Source organism: Nicotiana tabacum, chromosome 22 (assembly GCF_000715075.1).
Source record: "Nicotiana tabacum cultivar K326 chromosome 22, ASM71507v2, whole genome shotgun sequence".
Lineage (NCBI taxonomy): Eukaryota > Viridiplantae > Streptophyta > Magnoliopsida > Solanales > Solanaceae > Nicotiana > Nicotiana tabacum.
The window spans coordinates 53,636,256-53,661,592 of record NC_134101.1 but is presented as its reverse complement, the minus strand read 5'-3'; the positions used below and the strand labels follow the sequence as shown (position 1 = coordinate 53,661,592).

The window sequence follows — 25,337 nt, the reverse complement described above, 5'->3', positions numbered from 1 at the left end:
TTCAAATTTTAGAAAAATTCCGAAATTCATCTTCAAGTGAAAATTAAAAAATTTATGGCCAAACACTGATTTCGAAAAAAGTGAATTTTTTTCCAAAAAAATAAAAAAATTCTTATGTCCAAACGGGCTCTAAGTTTAGAGGATTTAAGAAAACACTGTTTGCTTAAGAAAAAGTTTAAGTTACATCATAAAGATCTCAATAAGTAAAGATTAGTTTTGCAACGATAATAATTCTTAGACAAAATGAGGAAATGTCGAACCACAAAAAAACTCAAAATCATAAGAATAATAATGATAATTAGTGAACAGATACATCAAAAATAATTGCATAGCAAATTGAACAATTTTCGCTTCACCTTCAAAACTTTAGAAAAGACAATTGTGCTAAATAAAATGCCCGACTAATCTTTAACACTGTTAATTTACTTTTATCACCCATCTTTTCACTAAAATGTTTGCTTTGTCGTCATCTCATTTTTATTGAGCTCAAAAATATATTTTAGAAATTCTTTTTTGGAAGTTGGGTTGTTCGTTAAAACCCGAAAACCGAACTAAACTGACCAAAAAAATCGATACTTTTTTTGTTTGGTTTAGTTTTGGTTTTGAATTTTAAAAAAATCGATCAAATTTGGTTTGATTTTGTTCTTAATAAAAAAATAACCGGAAAAAATCGAACAAAACCGACTATAAAAGTAGGTATTTAAAATTTATTATTATACTTATATATATGTATATTTTTAGGGATTCTATACAAAGTTTCTATAATTTTATAGTACAGGTCAATCGTTTACACATTTAGTCTAGTTTTTTACCTTTATATTCTAGTTTGATTGGTAATTTTCTTTTTCTAAGTGCAAGAATCTATTTCATATTAAAAATAATTTTATTTTTAATCGAGTCCTTAAATTATTCAATGATAGATTTCTCAAATAGCAATTGGTTTGATAGTGTTGCATTGAAAATATAGTCATTGGAATATGTGTTTTGTAGTGTCTCATATTTAAGAAAAAACCAATAAATAACAAAAAACCAAACATAAACCGAATCGATAAAAAACTGACATATTGGTTCGGTTTCAATATTTAAAAAACCGACTTACTTGATTTGGTTTCTTTTTAGAAAAAAACCAATGTGTGAACAATGAACACCCCTACTCGGAAGACCTATGACTTTTAAGAGATAAGTGATACATTTATGGTGTTGTTCATATTTACGTTGCTTCTCAACGTATAATCCTCTTCACATTGTTTTCATGTTGAATGTCACACAAAGGACTTGTTGACATATGTTCATCGATAAATATCTACGTTTCATTACGTTATTTTTCTCAATTTCTGATTCATTCAAGTTTCCTTCCAGCAAATAACCCCATTGTAGATGATTAAAAAAGAAAGAGGTTGTATTTTACTTGATTGGGGACCAATCTCATTTAACACTCAGATAATCTCTCCCCAAAGAACTAGCATGGATTAAGCTCCATCATCCCCTAGCAAAGATGTGATTGACAACACAAATAGCAGAATAGACTAGTCTCTTGCAAGAGAAATAAATTATGTAGATAAACAAATGCAAGTCCTTCAGCTTACATTATTTTCCATCCCCTTATACATGAGGCAGTTTGCATTAGTGCACACAAACACCAAAATTACTTCCAAGATCTGAAGGTCCATCTTTTGTGTTAGTCACATTAAGTAGAAGTGAAAGCACCATATAATTGAAGGTGAGAAAATCTCACCAGCTCACCAGGCATCACATGCATTTTAGAGCATTCAAACATAAAGTTCAAATAAAACCAAAATTTGCATGCAAAGTTCTTGGCGTTGAGATGCAATCTCAACTGTTTGGAACCACCTTATTTTCATACCACCAACCTAAACAAAAGTTAAAACACGAGTTTCATGTACTTAGTGATACCCATCCTTCATTATCCCATTTTCCCCATGTTTCGAAGAATAAAGGCAGTGAAAATATGTAAAAACAGAATGATCTGCCATTATGCGCTTCCTTCTGCATTCTTCCTTGCTTCTTCCCGCATAACAGCTCTCACATATATCTCATAACAACATCCTGTAAATATAAGTTAGATAGATCAGAATGATGGTTTCAAAAGTATTAGACAATCGGACGAAAATGGTGAAATTTTACAAAAAGATTCATATCAATTGTAAATTGCACGCAAAATATCCAGCAGGGTATAAGGATCACAAGACCTCCCCTCAGATCCAGGAGTTACCTAGCTCCAAAGATGCTATTCAGTAGAAAAGCAAGTAGAACTGCTTTTGCAGGATTTCAGAGTTAGTGCAAAAACAGCAGCACAATAAGCAGTAAAAAGATGCTGTAAGGAACGTAACTGATGGCATCTGAATAACAGCAGCTGGATATAAATAAACAGAGCAGAAGCTTCTTAAAATCTTTAAACAGCTTCGGATAATGAATGAGAAGCCAATGCTTATGAAGGCTGGAAATTGATTGTTGCAAATTATATTAAGAGCAGCATAGAGATCATGTAGCCATAGAGATCATGTAGCCTAACAAGCAGCAAAAGGAGGCTGATAGCATATATTGCACTGACTATACAGCCTCTGAACAAGATCTGGATGCAACTCAACATAACAGAAGGCTTTAAATTTTTTTCTTTTCTTTTTTGGGGGTAAATAGATAATAAAAGAAGGTTTTAAAATATTTTCCTTGGCTTTGAAGAAAATGAATGAGAAACCAATGAAATTAATATTGGAATCTGATTGTCGTTGCAAACTAAATACGAATGCAGAGTAGTAACACCAGTAGTAACAGGCTGTTACTACACTGATCAAAATTATTTGGAGACTCTGACACCTATTAAAAGCCACGAATCAATAATAAGCAAGAACCACGGTGTTTGCCAAATGAGTCTTAAGATTATTTTTTATAAGGTAAGATTTTTATTGATAAGCAAGAAGCACTAAGAAGGTACTGTGGGGACTCTTCTGATTGTTCTTATTTCAATATCTATAAGTTGGAGAAAACGAGGGGCATAAAGAAACCTTATTTCATTAGAAATGTAGGGGGAGATTCACAATCTTATTGAAAAGAAACATAGTCAACTGACTTGATAAAGTAATTACTTCGCAATTCCAGATTGCATATCCTCACTCCCTTAGGATACTTATATCTACATTCAACAGAAAAATAAATAAAGCAAATCCAGTATATGGTGAAGAGATTAGCAAACCTGCTACAACAACAATAGTTAGAACATCTCCCACCCTTTTAAGGTTCCGCACACTCTGTTTATGCGACTTAAAGCGTTTCAAGGAGGGATCCGCTGCCAAGAGCTGCCAATAACATAAAAATTTGACAAGGATAAAGAAGATGAAAAAAATACTAGAATAAGTTATGGAAACAATTGAGTAAGTACAAAAGGGAATCCAATTTATGGAATTAATAGCTGACAAACATTTTGCCAAGGGAAATGTAATAATTTAACAATTAAGAAGCATGCACAAAGAAACATCAAAACTCATGCTCATTCAAGCACACATATAATCATATATATTGGGAACAAAATTGGATTGACAAATAAACGCATCCCAAGCAACACATACTCGAGTTAGATAAAATATAGATGTCCCAAGAAGAGTTTATTTATCAAAAAAGCCCAAGCAACAGGAAATACCTTTGGTACTTCTTGAACATGCTGTAACATGGAAGGCATTCTGTGTAAAGTCATTTTCCACAAATTTTGTCATTGTTTAGCTTACTATTAGACAGAGAAAGATGTAACAGTATTTTTCTCATCGCTACCAGTGGAAAACCACCATCTCATGTCAAAGCAAAAAAGAAAAGCACCTGATAAAGACTCTTGCGACCTACACAACCCTATTTGGTACACATTTCTCCAGGTTGAAGTATATAACCATATAACCAATGAAGCAAAACTAATTTGAAGTTAGACCGATATCGATACTTGTGAAAGTGGAAGTCCATATGTAAAGACAAGTGTCAATAACACGATTAACATGGTTTCCGACTTAATCAATCAATCAAAAGTCACATATCTTCACTTTTCCAAAAGCTGCATCAGATGTTCTAATTTTGTTAATTTGTTTAAATAAAGGTACGAAATGAACATTTGATTAACCGAAAGCCCACTTTGTATCATTTGAGAAGGCACTTATTGGAAAAAAGAAGAAAGAAAGAAACCTCACAATGCAACTTCTTGAAGCATTTCCAGAGGTTAATTATCAATGAGCCCGTTTATAATTTTGACTGTACAGTATCATCGAATGAGGCAAACAACATCATATGCCACTCAACTATATACAGGACCAGCCCTAAGCCTTTGGAGAGCTAAAGCTCTTTAAAAGAAGATGCTCTCTTCTGAAACAATGCACAATATGGATCACGTAACTAAACTACTTCATGAAAATACATTGACTTTCTATTAGTTTATCTAGCTTTAAGGTATTTGGAAGATATATGGAACAAAGGGCCTATTCCTACACATCTCCCAATACACCAACATCAGAGCAATATTACATAAAAGGAGTTGCTCCCTCCTTAATCGTGCGGAGCAGTGTTGTCAAAAGCGAAAAGCTCTAAAAAGCGCTCCAGTTCGATTGGGGCTTTAAGCGCAAAGCGCAAGTAAAGTGCGGGCTTTAGTTTAAAAAGGGCGCAACTAAGGGAAGAAAAAAAAATACATATGTAATTCAAGAAAAAAGAAACAAACCCATTCCTAATGTCTTTGTCAACAACTAATATACTTATTTGCTGATAATATTTGTCATTTAGCATTGCTCGATTCAAGATAGAACTCATGGGCAATGAGGCGTACACCTTAGTGCTTTGCCTACATTGAAGCGTAACTTAAGCAAGGTGAAGCGCCCTCCCTAAGCTTTTCTGAGCTTCAGAGCTTAAGCGCGCCTTAAATGAGCCTTTGACAACATTGATGCAGAGAAGCTTAACACCCACATTTACAGTGTCACACTTGAAAGAGATACATCTTCATTTTCCCAAACTCAAAATTTTAGTAACTGTTGAATCCAGAAAAGTATTCTTTAAAGATGATGTAATTGAGCAAAATTCTACAAGTAAAGAATCACTTGTGTGTGTTCCCTCGATAAAATAGACAAACAGTACTTTTATCTTAAAAATGATAGTAACAAATTTGAAATTCAATAGCATCATGCCCAGTTAGTAAACGATGCACGTAGAAGTTGACATCCAGCTTCTTCCACTGGCAACCTCGAGCTAATAGGTTTTTTTTCTTTTTGATTAAGTTATAATCACTCAATAGCTAAAAGAAATCTCAGGGGTACACCAAAAGCTCACTAAAAACAAAAATTTCCCTTATCTGAGCCATCCCAAGTAAAGATTCAAATCTAAATTTAATGCAGAATCGGATCTTTGAAAGAATTCGAGAAACATAAAAGGGGGTAAAGTGCAAGTACTCACAGCCTTCTCGCGAGCCCCGGGTTCGATATGGATTCCACGTCGTGATTGCATCAAAGTTTCATCAGTTTTCTACAGTACGATTAAAAGAGAGATTTCATAGAAACAAATCATCAAACATTTGGTATACCCATTAATAAAATGCAAAAAGAGAAAAAATCAAATGAAAAGTAAGAAAAACCTGAGGATTGAGTCGGAGCTTAGACAAGACTGTTTTGTTGAGCAAAAACGCCATTCTTTCACGAATCAAGACAGAGGTAGAGAGCAAACGCAGAAGAAGAAAATGATGATTCGAGTCTCCCGAGACAGCACCAAACAGGAAATTGCTAGTGTATAATTTTTGTGAAATGGGGTTTTGGAAGAGATGTGATTTACAGAGAACTCCCTAATTTCCATAAGAGAGTCAATAAACCCCCTAATGTTTCAATTTGTACAGACAAATCCTGAAAATAACTTTCTTTTTGTTTTTTTTTGTTTTTTCCTGAAAGTAACTTTTGAAGTTATTGGTGTGGTTGGTTTGGCTTCTTTCTAAAAGAAAGAAAGTGGCAGCCAGAGCTACTAAGATATACTAATTCAATAAGTACATGATATGTATGATCGTGTAACCAATGAATCTGAATAAGATCTTCTCTAAAATTTAATCAGAATAGTCTAACATTTACTACCTTCTTTGTAATTTTTGGCTTCTTACTTTGAATTTTTACTCCGTAACAATTTTAAAGTCTTAATTATTAATGGTGCAACTTTGTGAAATGTGATGAATTTGGCATCTTTTCATTTTCTAGCTTTTGAATTATAGAAAATAACTCGACGTCCAATCAAAATGCAAAAACATTGCTGTGAGATTACTTATGTATCGAAAGATCTAGTGGAATTGAAAGATCTAATAGGGTATATAAGCTCACTTAGTTGATTCCTCGTATCTTATATTAATTATTCCATATCATTGAAACTTCGATTGTCTTAAATAGTATAAGATATCAAGAAAATTAAGAAAATTATAACATTGTTATGGATAACGAGTAAGTAACTAAATGCATGCTAATCTTCTAGATGGGAAACTATATATTAGTTCTCTAACACAACAAATAAAAAATAAATAGCATACTTCCTCTGAATTTGTAAATTTTTCTGCATTTATATGCCACAAGAGGAAAATGGTCAAAGGGACTGAGACAAAACCGGGGAAAGCAAGAAAACAACATAATACCCCTGGCTTAAGACTTGATCAACTCCCTTCCCCTAAAATTGGGGTTTCCTTTCTCTCCCTCTTCCTTCCTCTCTCTCATTGTTTTCCTTCACTGCATTTAATTCTTTTGATCTTTTGTTCCCTTGGGATGTTACGTTAATTCAAGCTAACCTTATAAGCTACATTATAAGAAAACAAAAATATAATCTAACATCCCAAAAAATGGGGACATGCATGTCTGTACAAAATGCAAGTTTCTTGAAAAGAACAAAAATGAGGCCTACTCCTATTGATCAAGAAACTTGTTCCAAGAATTCCAGCCGCACATCCGTTCCTAAATCCCAGAAATTCTCTCGTCCTATAAATGTCGTTAAGGATCCATCTGGAGATGACATTTACAAGAGGTATCGTTAGATATATAGTTTGTAAATTGTAATATATATAAACTTGGATTAAGAGACTTGATATTTTTCGTTTTTATGTAAAACCTGATAACATGTTTGTTCGTGGAATAAGATGATTATTCTGAATAGTTTTCTTTCATTCATGAGAGAAGTCATGTCTAAGTTGGTTTGCGGTATACAACGACTTTCTGGCATGTTGAAGGACTTGTATGTATTTTCACAAACAATACGTCAAATGCTTACGTCTTAATTTATGTGATTCTATTTCTTCTAACAGGTACGAGTTTGGGAAGGAGTTAGGAAGAGGAGAGTTTGGAATAACATACCAATGTGTAGACAAGGAAAGTGGAGAGAATGTGGCATGTAAGACAATAGCAAAGAGCAAGTTAAGGACAGAGATAGATGTGGAGGATGTGAGGAGGGAGGTGGTAATAATGAGGCATTTGCCTAAACACCCTAATATTGTTAGCTATAAGGAAGTTTATGAAGATAAAGAGGCTGTTTATCTTGTTATGGAACTTTGTGAAGGTGGTGAACTCTTTGATAGAATTGTTGCAAGAGGACATTATACTGAAAGAGCTGCTGCTCGTGTTACCAAGACTATTCTTGAGGTTGTCCAGGTAATTATTAAGTATTCTCTTCTCCATTTGCCTGTTTTTGAAGAATTAACCTAAATAGCCACCCTACCCAACATCTTATAAAAACACATTAACTTAAAATAGTCGACCACCCAACCGCTTAAACTAAAAATAACCGACGAATGTGTAATAGATGTATAATCTATGTATATTGGCTAAAAAAAATAAACAATGAATATGATCGGCTATTTGTGTAAGATCCCTAAACTAGCTAAAAGTAGATGGTAGATGCATAATATATGTATATTTCATGTATATTATGTGTATAACCATGTATAATTAATATATAAACAATTTTAATACTAGCTAGGAAAAGTAAACAGTGAATCTGACCACCTATTTGTTTACATAACTTCTTTCAATTTTATGCACTTAACTATATGCTCAATAATTTGCAATTGCTAAACAAAATCTTTTATGATTCGTGATAGGTATGCCACAAGCATGGCGTAATTCATAGAGATCTTAAACCTGAGAATTTTTTATATGCCAATACAAGTGAAAATGCTCAGTTGAAGGCCATTGACTTTGGCCTTTCTATTTTCTTTGAGCCTAGTAAGTCTTTTTAAGAGTTCATATCCAAAATTATAGTGTTTGAATTTGTCGTAATTAATAATTATCTTGAGAATTGCTTTGGCATCTTATCTTAGTGAACATTATAATATTATCTTTTAGCTCAGAGATTTGGTGAAATAGTTGGAAGTCCATATTACATGGCTCCAGAAGTTCTTAGAAGGAATTATGGACCAGAAGTTGATGTGTGGAGTGCCGGTGTTATTCTTTACATTTTGTTATGTGGAGTTCCCCCTTTTTGGGCAGGTAATTCACCATTTGGACTTAATTAGTTCACCAATCTCATATTTTATTGTATGTTTCTTTCCAATGGGAAATCTCTATTGAATAGTAGTTCTGTGACGTTTTATAGACTTTGTGAATAGTCTAATTGTTTTTGCTTAAATATGGTGTTACTTGGTTGTGATTAGCACAGAAACCGAAGAAGGAATTGCACACGCAATAGTAAAGGGTACAATAGATTTTAATAGAGATCCTTGGCCAAGAGTATCAGATGAAGCTAAGGACCTTGTCAAAGGAATGCTTGATCCAAATCCTTATAACAGGTTGACAGTTGAAGAAGTCCTTGGTAAGTATTTCTATAACAATATCAATTTATTAGACCTGTGTATTGTAATACGTTACATAGCAAATAATCTTTCTTATTTTCAAGTTAGTAATTCCACATTTTTATCGATGATTAGTTATCTTTTAGGTAATCTGATAATGTAAATATTCAAACTAATTGATCAATTGTTGATGTTTAAAGAACATCACTGGATACAGAATGCTGAGAAGGTCTCTAACGTATGTTTGGGAGAAGGGGTGAGAGCGAGGATTAAGCAATTCACTTTGATGAATAAATTCAAGAAAAAAGTTCTCAGAGTAAGTACTTAATTAAACATTCCTCGTCATTCATTGGTGTTCTTGTTTCTCTTTTTATTTTTCTTTCTTGGACGTACAACAAGTGTAACGTGAAATTTGATATATTTCACGCATAACTGTATTTACAGGTTGTAGCAGATAACTTACCACAAGATCAAGTTCACGGAATTAAACAAATGTTCTATATGATGGACAGTGACAAAAATGGAAACCTAAGTTTCCAAGAACTCAAAGATGGTCTACATATGATGGGGCAATCTGTTGCTGATCCTGAAGTCCAATTGCTAATGGATGCTGTAAGCTTATAAATAATGCTTTCTTTTATATTTACTCTGTTAGTACTCCTGAAGTCCAATTGCTAATGGATGCTGTAAGCTATATATAAACTCTGTATATGTTGATATACCACATATATACCTTCTAATTAAGAAATTTTTGTTTTGTTATAATGTGAAAAGGCTGATGTAGATGGAAATGGGATGCTAAACTGTGAAGAATTTGTGACAATGGCTGTGCACTTACAGAGGTTAAGCAACGACGATCATCTCCGCCAAGCTTTCCTTCAATTTGACAAGAATCGAAGTGGATATATTGAGTTTGAAGACTTGAAAGCTTCTTTGTTTGATGATCATCTTGGCCCCAAGAATGATCAAGCGATCCTCGACATCATATCTGATGCTGATTTGGATAAGGTAATTAACCTTAATACGTCTCATGTTGTCAGTGTATAGAAGTTAAATTCTATTCTATTTTGTTTATCGGGTTGCTTCATTTTGATAATATATATATATATATATATATATATACACACAGGATGGAAGGATAAGTTACCAAGATTTCAAGGTCATGATGTCAACAGGAATGGATTGGAAGATGGGTTCACGCCAATACTCAAAAGCAATGCTAAATGCACTCAGCATGAGACTTTTCAAAGACAAATCCATGCAATTGAAAAATTAACTCTTCCATTCTTGAGTTTTTCTTATATCATTTCCCTAGCTAATTAAACTCATCAACCTGAGAAGAAGATTAAGAAATGAAAAGAAATATACAGGGTTTTGTTCCACTTCTTTGATTAATCAAGTATACATATGGCTTGTTTTAAACTCTGTTTTTTTTAAGGCTAGTATTCTATGACAAAAGATATTTCGGGGATGACTGATCTTTCTGCTATTAAGTAGAAGATAGATCTAAGAAGCTTTTATACTCATCTTTTAGCTTCTATTTTAAACCGAAATTCACTCTTAGGAAATCGAGAAAAGTTTTGCTTCTACAAAAAGGAATTCAGTTTGTGTAGATTAATTTCAAATTGGTAACCGAACTTTACCACAAACAACTAGTCAGAAAACTATTTGTTGTGACATTAAAATACCTAGATTTTACCTACTATAACATTTAAAGACATAAAACTACCTTCTGTGAAATCAAAGTAAACCAAACTCCATACAGTATAACAGTACAGTCACAAAACTTTTAAATCATTATAACAATAAGATCACCTTAATGAGTAGAATTGACTTTATTGCTATAGTAGATAAAGCTTCGTCACTTTACTATTATAATCACTTTACTATAATAGTGAAAAAAGTTTAAGTGTGATATTTTCAGAGGCAAAAAACAAGTCATTCTCCGAAAACATTTTCGGGTTATATGAACAGACCTGAGATCAGTTAAAAATACTGACATGCTACTCAAATAGTGAAAGGATTATCTGCATTCCAATAACAATATATAAGCAGCACATATCATTATATACACACAAGGAACCCTTATACACAAGTCACCAGAAAGAACAACAGCACAGTTATGTTTGTAGCCACTGCCCACTTCCCCTGAAAGAGATGAGTTGATAGTCCTGCACCTAACTATCACAGACTATTTACAAACAAAACCATTAGTTTCCCCTTGAAGATGCACAAGAGCAAACTTCATTTTCAGGGGATCTTTTTTACCTCTATGCTATTCTCTGACAATTGGCTTCAATTAGAGAATCATCAACCCCTCGTTTGACTCTTGTGAGTATCCGTTTTTAACATATCCCATCTGAACATCCAAGTATATAGTCATCCAAGTATTCGCTTGAGTCTCATGTCCGAGTGGAGCTCTTACCCCTACCACCTCCTTTGGCCTTGCTGCTCCCAGCTACGTTCTTTGAGCTGGGTGCCTTACTACAAGCACCTTGGGAATCCACATCTGCAAGACCATTCTCCAGTGCTCTAACCAGATTCTCAAAGTAATTTCGGGTAACACTGTTGCAATTACAGAAAAACAGCTGGTCATTAAAATGTTAATATATCAATACGAACTATCATGCACAAAATCATCTATCTCTTCCACATGTTCGAGAGGCAGACTTCCACAGGAGAGGGGGGACCACATCAAATAAGTTCGTTACACAGTAGTGTTATCGGAGGTAAAAAGAGAAAAAGGGGTTTTCAGGTCTATTTAGGGTTTAAAATTAAAGCGATGTTTTAATGAAAGAAATCGCAAACAAAAAAAGAATAATAATTTTATGCATAACTCGAGATCAATAATTCTTAACATGAAGAATTATATAAAGAAAAGAGTTAAATTTTTCAATTAAATGAAATAGTTATCGTTTAGCGATGCCCTATTCAAAAATGTGCTCATGGGTGAAGAGAAACACACTTTAGTGATTAGATGCTTGAACTTGAACTAAAGCGCTACACTAAGTGAGGCAAAGCACTCAGCCTACTTTTGCATCTAGCTTGAGGACTTAGGTGTGCCACATGCACCTTTGACAATACTGTTACACATGCGTTAAAATGGTAACATCTGAAGGAGATTATCTGAGCATATGGCATAATTGCTTAACAAGAACTTCAGAGTAATAATATATCCGATCATTTATGTAAAGGCAAGAGTTAGCCTGAGAAAGCATAAATGGTTAGATCTTGTATGCACAAGCCATTCCACCACTCTAACCCCTAATTTGTTCTCTCCTCTAACATCCTCATCTATCTGCTCATTTAGTTCTCCGCCTCCAGCCTAGAGATTCATCTTGCCCCAACTGTGATCCAATTGCAAATAAAACGCAGGATCAAACTAGCAATGAGACATCTCAACCTTAAAATCATTTAGCAAACATGAGATGATAAACGGTATTTAACCAATTCGGGCAAGATTGTAATTCTCCCTTATGCAATGTAGCTATCAAATGCTTCCCAAGTCTGAATGAATCTAGGCTGATCAAGAAATTACTCGCAAACAATAATTCTCCCAAAAGCAAATCGAAGCACCGCCACTCATGACCCATCACAACCCACCAAGACTATCAACCATCATTGGACCAGCCTAAACCTCCTACCTATTTGCTCTGCAGCCTAGGGACTGCAAGTGCACAAGTAAATTTAATAACCACGAGGGAAAACACTTCCACTTCTCAAAAGCTGAATCATATACCTGGACTATGCTATCTTCGATAACAATCACATTTAAGTAAAACTATTAAACGAGAACTCATGAATTAATTCAGCAGAGTATCTCTTAGCTGAAGAAATCTCCATATTTAATGCTTCTAGGCAAATCTGTCAGATAAATTACCTTGTTAGACCAGCGAGCTTCGTACGAAAATCATTGAAATCCTTGGACGGTCCTGTAGCATTAAGGTAAGTTTGGAGTTCCTTTTCAGCACATTGATGAAGCCTCTCTAAACCAGCCTCTGCCTCACCTGTACAGATTGTCGCATACAAGAAAGAAACAGAAGCATGAGACAAGTTCACTGTAGATGATCAAGAACAAGCAAAACAGATGATCAAATCTTTAAATACCTTGTAAGTACTCAAAAAACTGCCTTTTTGCATGCTCCTGTTCGGGTAGGTAGTATCCATATGCATAAGTCCATTTTAACACTCTCCTACATTCAACTATCTGCAATTTATAAAGGGAAACATCAATTGCTCCATATTACAAGCCCCGATAAAAGAACAATTCCAAAGTTCAGAATAACTAAAGCATCAACTACTGATTACCGAATGATAATGTCCAACTTAAAATATCCTATAAATAAAACTATGAGCTTGCCAATATCAAAAAGTTTAGGTATCCCAATGAGTAGGTTTAGGCATTCACATATTACTCATTTTCAACCAAACCCTTTTATCGGGAAACAGCTGTAGAGAATTGCATACGAATGGGAAGCCCTATGGATGAAAATTATTCTTGCAAAAACCGTCTATAAATAGAAACTATTTCCATGTCTTTCATCTGAATTTGCAACCTCATGAGAGGAGCATATGGAAAGGAATATGACAGAAAGAAAGTATTACTCAAAAGGGACCAGATCCAAATTTCATTTGATGTGATGCAGAAACTTAACCTTGAAAGACGAATCCCCAACCCCGGATGTATGGTGCCAGGAATTATCTTTGAAAGACAATTCCCCTCGCCCTCATCCATTATCATGGATAAGGAGGCCAGTGTAGTACAACCAATTCAAAACAGGGAATGGGATGAGGCTGATGATTCCAATTCAAAACAGGGAATGGGATGAGGCTGATGATTCCCTACATACAGGCACATGTACCACATCGAGGGTGAAAAGCCAATGTGGATAAGGCCAACCATGAAATGATTCCCAGGGAAGTCATATTATAAATTCTTATTGTTCAGAGGAATGCAATTTTGAATAACTTATGTAAATGTGAAGAAGAAGAAGAAGAAGAAGATTGCAGTGTTCACCTGTTGACAGGATTCTAAAATGAACTTCAACTGTGACTCGGGTTGGCACTGTATTTCACTAAGCTTTTCAAGCTGCAGAGATAAACCAAAAGCTAACATTAAACACATATTTGAATAGACATCACAACGAAAAACAAATGTTATGCCTTGAGAGATAAACTAGAGCAGAGAAAAAAAGACTCTTTTCCAGCAAACAAATTATTCAGCATTGAGACTCTTACGATGTCATTTCATTAGCCTGTGTATAGTAAGTGGAGCTAAATCACAACCAGGTATCAAAAATAAATCAAAACCAAGTAGTACATTAGTAATGCACACTGATCCTACAGCAAACCAAGATCAAATCAAACAACAGCCACACTTGATAGATTCTAGATCAAATTTACGACTGCACCCCAGTTTCAAGTATCTTCACATAAGCGAAAAAAGTACACCATCGTAGCAAGAATAACTGTTGGATGTGGCAGATATCATTACTTACATGAACAGTTTGCATTTGATGCAGATCTGCCATTGCTTTTTGCCTCGACTGCCATTAGGAAAACAAGGAATATTAGGTTTACAAAAAAGTGAACGTAAACTCCAATTCACAAATTAATGTAAGTTTCACCATTATCGAGAAGTATACAACATCAAGAGGAACTTTCAATTTCACAAATCAATGCATGTGTCACCATTTTCAAGAAGTGTATAATCTGTTTCCAGAAAACAGTAGAAGAAGAGAGCGCCCACAAGAGATAAAAATCAATGGCATCAGCCGATAATCTCATTTCTATTCTAGGCATCAATCATCAATAATTCCAAAAGGAAACTGTAGATAGGGAATTTCAATTCCAGTATCTACAAAGAGGAGAACTGGAAAGCAGCAGCAAACAGGGTAAATACCACGTAACCCTAATCCTCCTCTCACACTCCATAACAGATCTTCCCCATGCACAAAGGGCTACAGAATATTGGTGCAGCTTCAACCAACACTGACAGGTTTAAATGTTCATAGAGAGATGTTTCGGCCAACTGCAAATCTCCGGCAAACAAGGCATGATAATTTGATTAAGCTGAGTTTTGATACAATCAAAGGAAAGGTGATTGGATTAAAATTGGTCTAGGCAAAGAAAAATGTATCTCATAGCTGGTAGCAAACCCTTTGACATGGTCCAGACAGCCCCAGACACGGACATCTGTATGGGTGGTTAGAGGTTTAGAACTTCAACAGGCGAATGATGATTAGCAGACCGACTGTTACTATGGGTGTGAGACCTTAAAATCAACAAGAATCAAACTCCCTTGACATGCATAAACAGAACGCAGATGTGCCTACAAATGAATAGTACAAGTATTTGTAATTCATTTTGGTGTTATTAACACTATAGACCATGGTGGACTGTCAAGCTCCGATTTTTACAACTCGTTAAATTCACTTGTTTCCTTTTCATTGTGTCAACATGGTTTCTGCTTCAATTCTATAGAGATGCAAAAACCTATCCAGTTGGCAAACACCTCTCACAGGTTCTAATGACTAAAAGATGCGGCACAAAAGTATAGGAGCAGACTCACATACTACATTTTTGTATCCTGCAACCCAACCTAGAACATTGGGGAGCCAACTAGACCTTTAGGCCAACATTAAGGACATTTAGGAAAAAGATATCCCCCTTCTTTATCAGTTTCCTTTAGCAGTCAGTCTCAAAGACTAATAATTAAAAAATGTCCATGGATATTGGGTGAAATCGATGATTAGAGAAAAAGGAAGTACTAACATATAAAACCAACTAGAGAAATACCCTTCGTTTTTTATACACATAAACAAGAACTGAAAATCTTTAGCCAAACAGAGTTATTCATACCGATTGGTTGGTTGCCCAACGTTCGTAGTAATGCGTGTATCTCTCCAGAGAGTTTTTGGCCATCTCTCTCCTCCTCTCGGCTTCATCATACTATATGCAACAACGTATACATGAGTATATAGGACATCATCTATTACGTTCAGGATCAACAATTACAACAAACCCAAATTCAAAGAATAGGTTGTAAAATAATAAACTAGAATCCATTTATGCACAAACCAGAAAAATCAACTCACCACACCCTCTTGTTTTGCTGATTCATAGCGATTACATGCATAAAATCCACCAGTCCTTTCACCATGGTCTGACCACGCACCAAGACATAACCTACGAGATATAATACACGAGTAAGGACCTTTGGGTAACCACATATTTCAAAATGAGTATATCCGGTGATCATCTACTTTAACATGTATAACAAACAAGGAAAATCCCTGAAAAAGTAAGCCCAATGAATGCCCTAGAATAATTTTCGACGAAAATCACCCTAAACTTTTCATCATGTAGAAACTCAAGACATGTTCGTTGATAAATATGTTTCTTTTCTTTTGCGCTCCCACAAAAAGAGTACAAGGTAGGTAGTGAAGTTCAAGAAAGAGCAGTCTAATGTACAGAATAGGTCTAGGTGTCAAAGTCTTACCAGCAAAACTCAAATTTACATGGTGGCGTACAAGTCATGTGCATACACCCTTGGTTCTTTTCAATTGGCCGCTTGCACTTCGGACAGGGCTTGGAATTAGCCAAGATCCTGAAATCACCACAAAAGAAAAGTTAAATGTCAGACAAACAAGCCTGTTTTTATTTGGGATCTAATAAGTGTAAGATCTCAGCATATTAACCAAAACGATTTCAACCCAAACTGCAGTGGATAACAAGAAACACTGAACAAAATATATAGATCAGTATAACACGTTATCCACTCTGTTGACAATATATATCACAATTATTAAGTGTTGTAGACATATAATAAAAATACAAGTGTTCTATCTCTATCAAGTATCAACTTAAGCTTTCAGATGAGACGGTTCATGTACATCAACATGATACTAGAGCAAAGAAGATGTGAATTGGAGTCCCTTTGCAATCGATCAGCAAAATATTTCCACGTGTTTGACCCAATAAAACCAAACCACGCGTCTGGGATCGTGGTGACAAACTAAAACAAACAAAAATGCTAAGCTGCTCAGAATCTTCAAAAATACCGCCAAGTGTGTGTCGGATCCTCCGAAACCAATGCTTTTTGGAGGATCCAACACGGGTGCGGCAGCATATTCGAGCAACATAGCTCTAATAACTTATTCTTTTAGATAGACAGTTCATACACTTCAAGACCAAGTTTCCTTGACATCGAGACAACGGTTGAACATATCATATTTTTTCTACTATATTAGCATCATTGTCTCAACAGCAAGGGAAGAGCTTGTTAATAATCGAAAGCCTAAATCTTTATTCATAGTTGTCTGTAGTAATTGGCACATAAAGTCCTCCTAAAGTGTAGAGAAAGACAAAAAAAAGTCCCACCAGCTTGTGGGAGAGAATGTTCGAGTTCTCCAGAAGCTCCCCTATGTCTTTCCTTCCAAATGATCCTCATAAGCCCCCGAGTTGCTTCTCATGTTATACCCACTCCTCTGCCTCTTCTAATTTTCAACCTTGCATCACGTCTTCTACACATCAGCATTATCAAATGAAGTCCGAACATGTTTCACACAGTGATATGCCTCCAGGAGCTGGGGAACTGAAGTAACAGATGATTGATGTCTTTTCATGCATTTTAAAGATGAAGTACCACTGACATCGACTTCCTTCTTTTTTCCCTGTACTATCAACTGTTAAATGGCTCGCTATGCTGCTGCTCATGCAAAAAGAGATGCATTCCTACTTATTTCGAAAATCATTTGTTTTAAAAGGATTCATCAGTGAGAACAACCGATGAAGCTTTTTGTGCAACTTCATAAGTGCTCTTCAGATTCATAGTGAGAGAGGAATGTCACCACCCTCTCTCCTTATTAGGCTGTTCTAAAAATACCTCAGTATGAATATCCCATGCTCTCTGGTCCACCGCAAGGAAAAAAACACTATCCAAAACTACTATTTCTCTTCTATTTTATGATGAACTCTACTCAACATTTTTTTTTTTGTGCGAGAGAGGGGGGGCAGGTAATGGTTTCAATGATAAGGCATCCAGAAATGCAAACTTATAAAAACTGGTTCTTATGTATAAGATAAAGAGTCGACAAAACTAAGAAGTTGCACCACATTATTTTTTTTTGGAAAAGTAGATAAATCATATATTTCATTAGTAGAGTACGAAGAAGGTACTGCAGAAAAACCACATCAAGAGATAAAATTGCACGACATTATTTACATCCAAAATATTTTTCCTAGCTATATGAATTCAAAAGGCAACTAGCTTTTAGGGAGGGGATTGATCTGGTCCTCCTTGGAAAGATATCCTTTTTATAAGTCTACTTTTCTTTTTTCTTAAGCTATCATAATGGTTCATTAGACAGGGCTTCTTCGTTTTTTTACAAGGATATGAGCTTCTTCAAAGCTTCAATATTTCATGTTCTAAATCAAAAATAAGATAGAAGTCCATTGGTTGATTAGTACAAGTATACAAATGACTAGTGACCTTTAGCCCATGCTTAGTGCATGCAATAAATTAGAATTGTTGTTAGACTAAAACTATAAATTCAATACATACATAGATTTTAAGAGATATACACTAAGTTGTAATATTGCAACATTGTATCATGGTAGTTGCTCTTTCTTTTGATTCAGTTTTTTGCTATTTAAAATTGTAATATTTGATTCTTTGATAGTCAGCTTAAAATTTTGCCTTTGGTTGTGATTTTCAGATAAATGAGCAATTACAATTATTTCATATTTAGTCGATAAAATGTATAACATGGAGGAGCGAAGTTGTTTTCTAACTATGTGTGCATAATCAGTTATATTTCGTTAGCCTTAATTTGCCCTGTATTGACATTTGTTCCTGGAAAAACCTATCTGGACTCCAAGGAATGCGTTGAAAAAAAAAGACCCAAAGAAATTCAAAAATTAGTTCAAATTTGACTATAAATATCAGATGTTTTATATAAAAGTATGCAATATACAACAATTAAAATTAGTTCATATCTTTCCCCAATTTTTCTATTTCGCCTTAAACAAACAAAAAATAAGTTTTAAAAAGCTTTGCACAAGTCCTGATGCAAGTTTGTTCATCCATTAGAACTTCCAGAACTTGCAGAAAGCAAGCAATTTTTGTACAACTTATCTAAACGGTGTCAAAACTTAAACAGTCGCACGAAAGCAGCCTATTAGTGAAAATCACCCATATCTTTTGTGTGTAGAGAATATCAGTGTCATATGTAACTCTATGATTGAATTTACTTTAATAACTGAAAATCTTTGTTACCCCCTTTATTCTGCCTTATGTGGCACTATTACTATTTAAAGAGTTAAAGAGATATTTATTTGACCAATTTTTCATATACAAGTATTTTTTATTATCGACTATCGTGACCTATAGTACTTTTTATGTAGTTCTAAATATGTAAGTTTTATTTCAAAACAAAGTTAAATTATTTGACCCTTGTATTCCAATTCCTGCCACATAAAATAAAATGGAGGTCGTATATAGAATTTCTAATTATTTTTGTTCTTATTTAAAAGTATATGCTCTAAGAGAAATTGCATATATAAGAGTAAATATTATATATGTAAACTCAATAGAAACATATTTATGGTTTTAATGAAATAAGAATGGTGAGCTAAATGTAAGGAATGAGGATTCATATTGCCGCCCCAACTTGTTTGGGACTGAGCTATAGTTGTTTGTTGTTGTTGTAGAGAAATAACAACAAAAAACCCAGTGTAGTCCCATAAGCGGGGTCTGGGAGGGGAAGGTAGAGTGTACGCAGACCTTACCCTGGCTTTTTAGGCAGAGAGGTTGTTTCCGGTAGACCCTAGGCTCAGGAAGGAAAAAGTATTTTTTCTTATATATTTATTATTTTCTATATAGAACGGTATCCATTCTTACATAAGCATATGTTATGTTTATCATTTTACAACCATATTCAAAGCTTGATCAGGGGTTGTGGAGCAAAAAGGCTTGATTAGCGCATTGCTGCAATTTTCCAGAAGGAACAGCCACTGGGAAGTGAAGCTATGGAAGTTTCAAGATTGGAGAAAAAGAGAGAAAAATAAGGAGAAAAGCAATGACGTGGTGCCCCTATCTAAACATTTGAGAAAACATTCAAATAGTTGCTAGGTGTCGTCACACACCACCTTTTGATGCTATTGGCAAAGGTCATAACTGTCCCTGTGAGGACGATGAAAACTTCTTGTACTCGTTTATATATACTACTCTCTTCATCCCAATTTATGTGACATCTTTCCTTTTAGTCAGTCCCAAAAAGGACACCTTTCTGTATTTAGTAATTAGTAAAAATATTTTTTGATAAGTTGCCCATTTTATCATTTTATAGGCAGACAAATATCTACGGCTCATTTTAGACCACAAGTTTCGAAAGTCTTCCTTTCTTTCTTAAACTCCAATCAAATACCGTCACATAAATTGGGATAGAGGGAGTAATAAAATATTGATCATTCACCAACCCTTGTGTCACATGTTTACCTAGTCACCAGCTAAGTATCCCTCCCCCCTATAAGTGGTATTATGCTCCTCTATTCCACTTTATATGAAACCCTTTCCGTTTTAGTCTATTTCACAAAGATTAACACCTTGCTATATTTGAATACTCTTTAATTTTAAAATTCTTAGTTTACCCTTAACATGACATGTTGAAAACCACAAGTTTCTAAAGGTAGTTTTGGTATGTTATACTATATATTTTGATGTGCCAATGGTCTTCCTTTCTTTCTCAAATTTTGTGACCACAAAAGCACTATTACATACAATTAAAAGGAGCGAGTACTCTTGGTACTGATCTAAAACAGAAAAGATTAATCATTCTGGAGAGGAACAACAGAAGGCAAACCATCAAATACAACAGCTTTAAACTGCACAAATATATTACCCAAACAAACACCAAAAAGAAACAGAAGCTCTCTGTTTTTTTTTTCTCAAGAACAAAAAATTCCCATTCATCAAATACTAACAGAGATATCAATAGACGAAATAAGAGCGCACACTGAGCATAAGATAAATACTTACCAATTCATATTTTCTGACTCGGCACTGTTTTTCAAAATCCATTTGGACACGGTATCACAGTCCACGGGCCGATGAGCCTCTTCTGTACACTGCAAGGGAACAATGAAAGAGTAAGAATGACGGTCTCATGAACTAAAAGATAAAGCTAATAGAAAATTGATGAGTCTTACATTCCAACAAAAACTGAAGGAACAACCGCAAGTAACGTCATAGCTTCCACTTCCAAGATCGTACTCTACTGCAGAATCACAACCTGGGGCAGGACACCATTTTGTCTACAGAAAACAAGGTAAACAAAGATATTACACTCCTACCAATAAGGCAAATAATCAACAGTGATGGGAAGAACCCTCTCGACCCAAAAAAAAAAAAGACATGTCAATACAATGTGATATATAACAGCCAATGATAATTTAAGTACTCCATGGAAGATCCAAACTACTCAGCAGAGATGGCAGCATCAATTAATTTATAAATGTGAAGGGATATCCCCTATACTACATGTATACATCATTACTAGAAAGTTCATGCAAAAACAGATCATCTATACCAGAAGGCAGCAAAAACTGCAAAGAACATGTACAAACTATTGCTTATCTTGAATATTAGATAGAAAAAAAATGCAAAAGCCAGAAACAAAAATGGAAGAGTGAAAGAGAGCAGGAGAAGCAAAAGTATGTATAAGTGAGATAAAAGACCAAGAGATTTGTAGTTAGTGTTGCTACTTATCACCAAAATAATGCAGGACAAAAGCACTGAACTCTAAGCAACTATCTCGCTTAGAAACATACAAGAATTAGCCAATTAGACAGATGTCGTTCCCATTACAATTGTTATGCAGGTCCTCTACCAGATTCACCTCATTCCTGCCTTTGTTTCAACATATACATATACATATATATACACATATATATGTGCTTACAGAAGTAGAAAAGAAGCATAACCACTTCGAAAGGAAAATCTTAGGCCAGCGGATAAATATAATTCAGAAGAATATGTGAGTAATTCACACGGAGCATATCGTTACTTCATCAATGGTTCAACCAAATAATCACTGGTAGAACAAAAGAATCTGAACTATGCAAGTTCTCAAAAGCATCCATTAGTTGATTATGGCATTGTTCCTGGTCACAGTCTTGATAAAGTAATGGCAACTAAATTAGTAATTTTCCTCATCGCATGCTGAATAAATAAATGCATACAGAGTGAGTGAGCAAACTAAACAAGCACCTCTCCTGTGATATGAGAGACTCAAATTCATGGACAACATATTGATGCACAAATAATCCTTTTGCACCATGGTGCAATGTCCAACGTAATATGCCTAGCTCATTAAAAACCAAACTTTGACCTCATGTGAGAAGCACATGAGACCTTTCAATCTGAGCTCAATGCACGGCCTTGCCTTAATTTCTATGTTACGTGGACTCTCCAAAATGTTGCCGCACCCGTGTCGGATCCTCCAAAAATACACTACTTTTGAAGGATCTGACACGTACCCGAAAACATCTTTGGAGAGTCCGAGCAACATAGCTTAATTTTCCTAGCATTAAGAACACACTAACCTGGCAGGCATTAGATACCTACCTTTCTATTGTCTTCAATATAGGATCTAAGAAGGTAACGATAGTACTTGTCCTTATCTTCGCCAGATGCCAACGTATCAATCATATTTTGACCAATGGCAGCATCACATGATGGGTCAGGGCACCGCAGTGTTAAGCATCCAGGGCCGTCATTAATGGATGTGGTAATGTAAGCTGCCAGAACAAGGACAAAACCATTAGACAAGAAAATAAATGCCCCACTTCACCATATTGCTCACACTATGTTGCCAGCATGGCAGTATTCAAAAATCTGACATTTGACACCCTCACGTGCATCAAAATTTTATATTGCTCCCTAAATGATCCACACACACCATTTCAACATATTGCTCACACTAAGTTGCCACCCCGGTAGCATTTATAAAGCTGATATTTGACACCCTCACGTGCATCAATGAAGTGGAAGTAGAAACTAGATTGCTGCTTGGTAATACAAGGGCTTCACCACTTTTCCAAGATGACCAGACAATAGATCTTAAGATGTGCATACTTAATTGATACACAGGTCATGGTTACTACTAGCTTGACACAATCTGGAAAGTAAAACTAGTACCAAGCTTCTAGGGTTTGCACGTACAGATGGCTACACTTTTCAACAAAGAAGGATTTTTAACCCGGGAAAAGAAATGAAAACAAATAACCGGATAATAAACCTCAAAGCGCATGAAAATTTAGCCACTTCCTTCAATTTCAGAGCAAAAGCAAAAGTATAGGTGGGCCAAAAGCTTCCACAAGAAACAAACCTTTCCAGCAAGTAGTACAAAAAGGATGACCACACTTAAGAGATCTTATGCCATCAGGAGGAAAATTGTCAAAGCAAATCCCACACGCCACCTGCCAAGAGGATATCTTGGTGAAATAAGCAATATATATAGATTTGGGTCACCAGGAAGAGAAAGAAGTATCAAGCAATCATTGATCATTTGGCTAAAAATTGCATCTGTCTCTGCAAACATAGTAGAGAACTTACTTCCTTAACTTTTGAGAGATGGATAACAGGCCTCTCCAACAAACCGACAGACTTGCGAACTCTTTCTTCATCAGCAAACCACTCCTCATGCACCTTGTTCACACTCCTAAAATCATCATAGTTTTAGTCTTTTTAAAAACAAGTCAAGCAGGAGGAAAACCAAAAACCAAGTCCATCATAACTCATATACAAGTGGAAAGCACAAGAGCATAGGATGATGCACCATTAACATTTCCAAAGATATTCATCAAGTCAAAGCTACAGAAACATGTCAATACAAGCAATAGCATCCAAAGGCACACAGAATAACTATTAAGTTGCTACGTAAAGGGAAAAAAGATCAGGTTACCAGTTATAACGTCGAAGTAGTATACAGGCAGCTTCTCTTTGTAAGGACAGAAGAGCAGAAATTGTCGTTATATCATCTTCCTGCCGTTGACGTATATCTTCTTCCTTCAAGACAGTATAATTTTTCTGCAAATTGCAACAGCAGCATGTGAATACAAAACCGAAGAGGTATTAATGACTAAGAAGAAGGAGAAACCAAACAAAAATAGCACAGGTAAAATGCGAATTCTCACATATCGGAGCCTAAATTAAGAGAAGCTACTTCTAACACATCGAAGCTGTCATAAATCAACTCTAGCCCAGGAGAAGCCCCTTTGTAGCACATCAAAGTGATTACTAGCTAAGAATATACAGTTGTCCCACACTTGCACCAGAATCAAAAACAAAAACAAGCAAGTACATATAGCTGACACAGCAATTCACTGTTCATTGGGATTCCAATAGACTGTTCATTTAAGCTACAAACCATATACTAATTCCTTTAAAAAGTTGGAACATTGTCCAAAATAAAATTACATAAACCATAACATCAGAACTCATCAAAGTCCATAACCCCATCAATCAGGATTGTCTACTTGTTCATCACGCAATGCCTTTCCATAGTTTAGAGAATAAAAAAGAGTAACTTTTGAAGTCACACGGCGCAATTATTCTATCCCCAAGTTCGAGGATACAATAAAGGTGCAGGCTTTATAGTGAAATTCACTTGGAAATACACAGACACAAAAAGTAACATTGGGACCCATCATAATCCGCAATCCATCAAGCAAGATCATCTACTCGTTCATCATGTGGTGCATTTCCACAGTTTAAGACAAGGAAGAAGAGTAAATTTTGGAGTCACGCACGCTATTATCCTATCCCCATATACGAGGTGTACAGTAAAGGGGCAAGCTTCATACTGAAATACACAACCAAATCAAATCAAAGACCCCAATTCCAATAACCCCTCATCTTAATCTTACTGCTCTACATAACAATTTCAGAAAGTTACAAGAAGTAGTGATAAGCATTGGAATATAACGGGCCCAAACCTGGGAACGATTGACAGCTTGGTCATTGGAATCATCGGATTCATTACCCATAAAATCATAATCAGCATCATCACCGTCACTATCCAGCGCAGCACCGCCATAGCCATCACCGTCACTGTAGAAATCCTCATCCACCGACTCCATATCATTAGCATCGTGCATATCATCCTCAGACTCCATCGCAGTTCAGACCTATAGATGATCAAACCAAAAGGAACACCCAATTGCAGATGAAATTGATGCTAAAAAAACCCTAAAAGCGAGAGGTAAGTAGGGCACCTTTTGGAGAGGGTGAAATTGGGGGAAAAGGTAGGTTGATTATGGTGTGGGGAAAAGGGGAGATTAGGAAATTGATTTTTTGTAGAATTGTTATAATAATGTTTGAAAGGGAACAGTTGTCGTGTCCAACTCCAAAGTCCACAAAGGGAAGTGAGAATCTGTGGTTTGATTAGAAGGGGGTTTAAATAAGAGAGAAGGAAAGGGCTTTAGAAGTTTGGTGGGGATAGATGAAAATTGTTGTTTTTTCCCCTTTCAACATACTTTCCGAAATAGGCTA

The 25,337-nt window shown here is 35.4% G+C and overlaps 3 protein-coding genes across 3 annotated transcripts; 1 reads left to right on the top strand and 2 right to left on the bottom strand.

Annotated features, from left to right (window-relative positions):
* Nucleotides 1-1,758: 1,758 nt before the first annotated feature.
* LOC107798304 (succinate dehydrogenase subunit 7A, mitochondrial) lies at nt 1,759-5,770 on the bottom strand. The gene is made up of 4 exons (XM_016621275.2): nt 5,612-5,770; nt 5,434-5,502; nt 3,212-3,314; nt 1,759-2,067 (listed from the first exon to the last, which is right to left on the bottom strand). The coding sequence occupies exons 1-4, from the start codon at nt 5,663-5,665 to the stop codon at nt 1,994-1,996; spliced, it is 300 nt and encodes a 99-aa protein (XP_016476761.1). The 5' UTR covers nt 5,666-5,770; the 3' UTR covers nt 1,759-1,993.
* Nucleotides 5,771-6,480: 710 nt separating this feature from the next.
* Nucleotides 6,481-10,253, top strand: LOC107798303 (calcium-dependent protein kinase 24-like). The gene is made up of 9 exons (XM_016621274.2): nt 6,481-7,023; nt 7,301-7,643; nt 8,093-8,216; nt 8,337-8,480; nt 8,650-8,802; nt 8,983-9,098; nt 9,227-9,394; nt 9,557-9,790; nt 9,912-10,253. Exons 1-9 carry the CDS (start codon nt 6,842-6,844, stop codon nt 10,056-10,058), a joined length of 1,611 nt encoding a protein of 536 aa, XP_016476760.1. The 5' UTR covers nt 6,481-6,841; the 3' UTR covers nt 10,059-10,253.
* A 511-nt stretch (nt 10,254-10,764) lies between these two features.
* LOC107798305 (putative E3 ubiquitin-protein ligase ARI7) lies at nt 10,765-25,212 on the bottom strand. Its single transcript, XM_075243507.1, has 16 exons — nt 25,061-25,212; nt 24,782-24,973; nt 23,749-23,873; nt 23,400-23,505; nt 23,173-23,263; nt 22,410-22,582; nt 20,993-21,097; nt 20,823-20,911; nt 16,284-16,391; nt 15,880-15,970; nt 15,644-15,733; nt 14,281-14,328; nt 13,800-13,871; nt 12,890-12,989; nt 12,663-12,789; nt 10,765-11,347 (listed from the first exon to the last, which is right to left on the bottom strand). The coding sequence occupies exons 2-16, from the start codon at nt 24,959-24,961 to the stop codon at nt 11,185-11,187; spliced, it is 1,668 nt and encodes a 555-aa protein (XP_075099608.1). The 5' UTR covers nt 24,962-24,973; nt 25,061-25,212; the 3' UTR covers nt 10,765-11,184.
* Nucleotides 25,213-25,337: the final 125 nt, after the last annotated feature.

Bases quoted from the DNA above. Each gene is read 5' to 3' on its own strand.
- LOC107798304 (XM_016621275.2), bottom strand. From the start codon at position 5,665: ATGGCGTTTTTGCTCAACAAAACAGTCTTGTCTAAGCTCCGACTCAAT. The intron at 5,503-5,611 runs GTTTTTCTTACT...ATCGTACTGTAG, and splicing joins AGCTCCGACTCAATCCTCAG to AAAACTGATGAAACTTTGAT. The intron at 3,315-5,433 runs GTGAGTACTTGC...TGTTATTGGCAG, and splicing joins CCGGGGCTCGCGAGAAGGCT to CTCTTGGCAGCGGATCCCTC.
- LOC107798303 (XM_016621274.2), top strand. From the start codon at position 6,842: ATGGGGACATGCATGTCTGTACAAAATGCAAGTTTCTTGAAAAGAACA. The intron at 7,024-7,300 runs GTATCGTTAGAT...TTCTTCTAACAG, and splicing joins GGAGATGACATTTACAAGAG to GTACGAGTTTGGGAAGGAGT. The intron at 8,481-8,649 runs GTAATTCACCAT...TGATTAGCACAG, and splicing joins AGTTCCCCCTTTTTGGGCAG to AAACCGAAGAAGGAATTGCA.
- LOC107798305 (XM_075243507.1), bottom strand. From the start codon at position 24,961: ATGGAGTCTGAGGATGATATGCACGATGCTAATGATATGGAGTCGGTG. The intron at 21,098-22,409 runs GTAGGTATCTAA...TGTTTTCTGTAG, and splicing joins ATATTGAAGACAATAGAAAG to ACAAAATGGTGTCCTGCCCC. The intron at 14,329-15,643 runs GTATGAATAACT...TCCTAATGGCAG, and splicing joins GTTGGGCAACCAACCAATCG to TCGAGGCAAAAAGCAATGGC.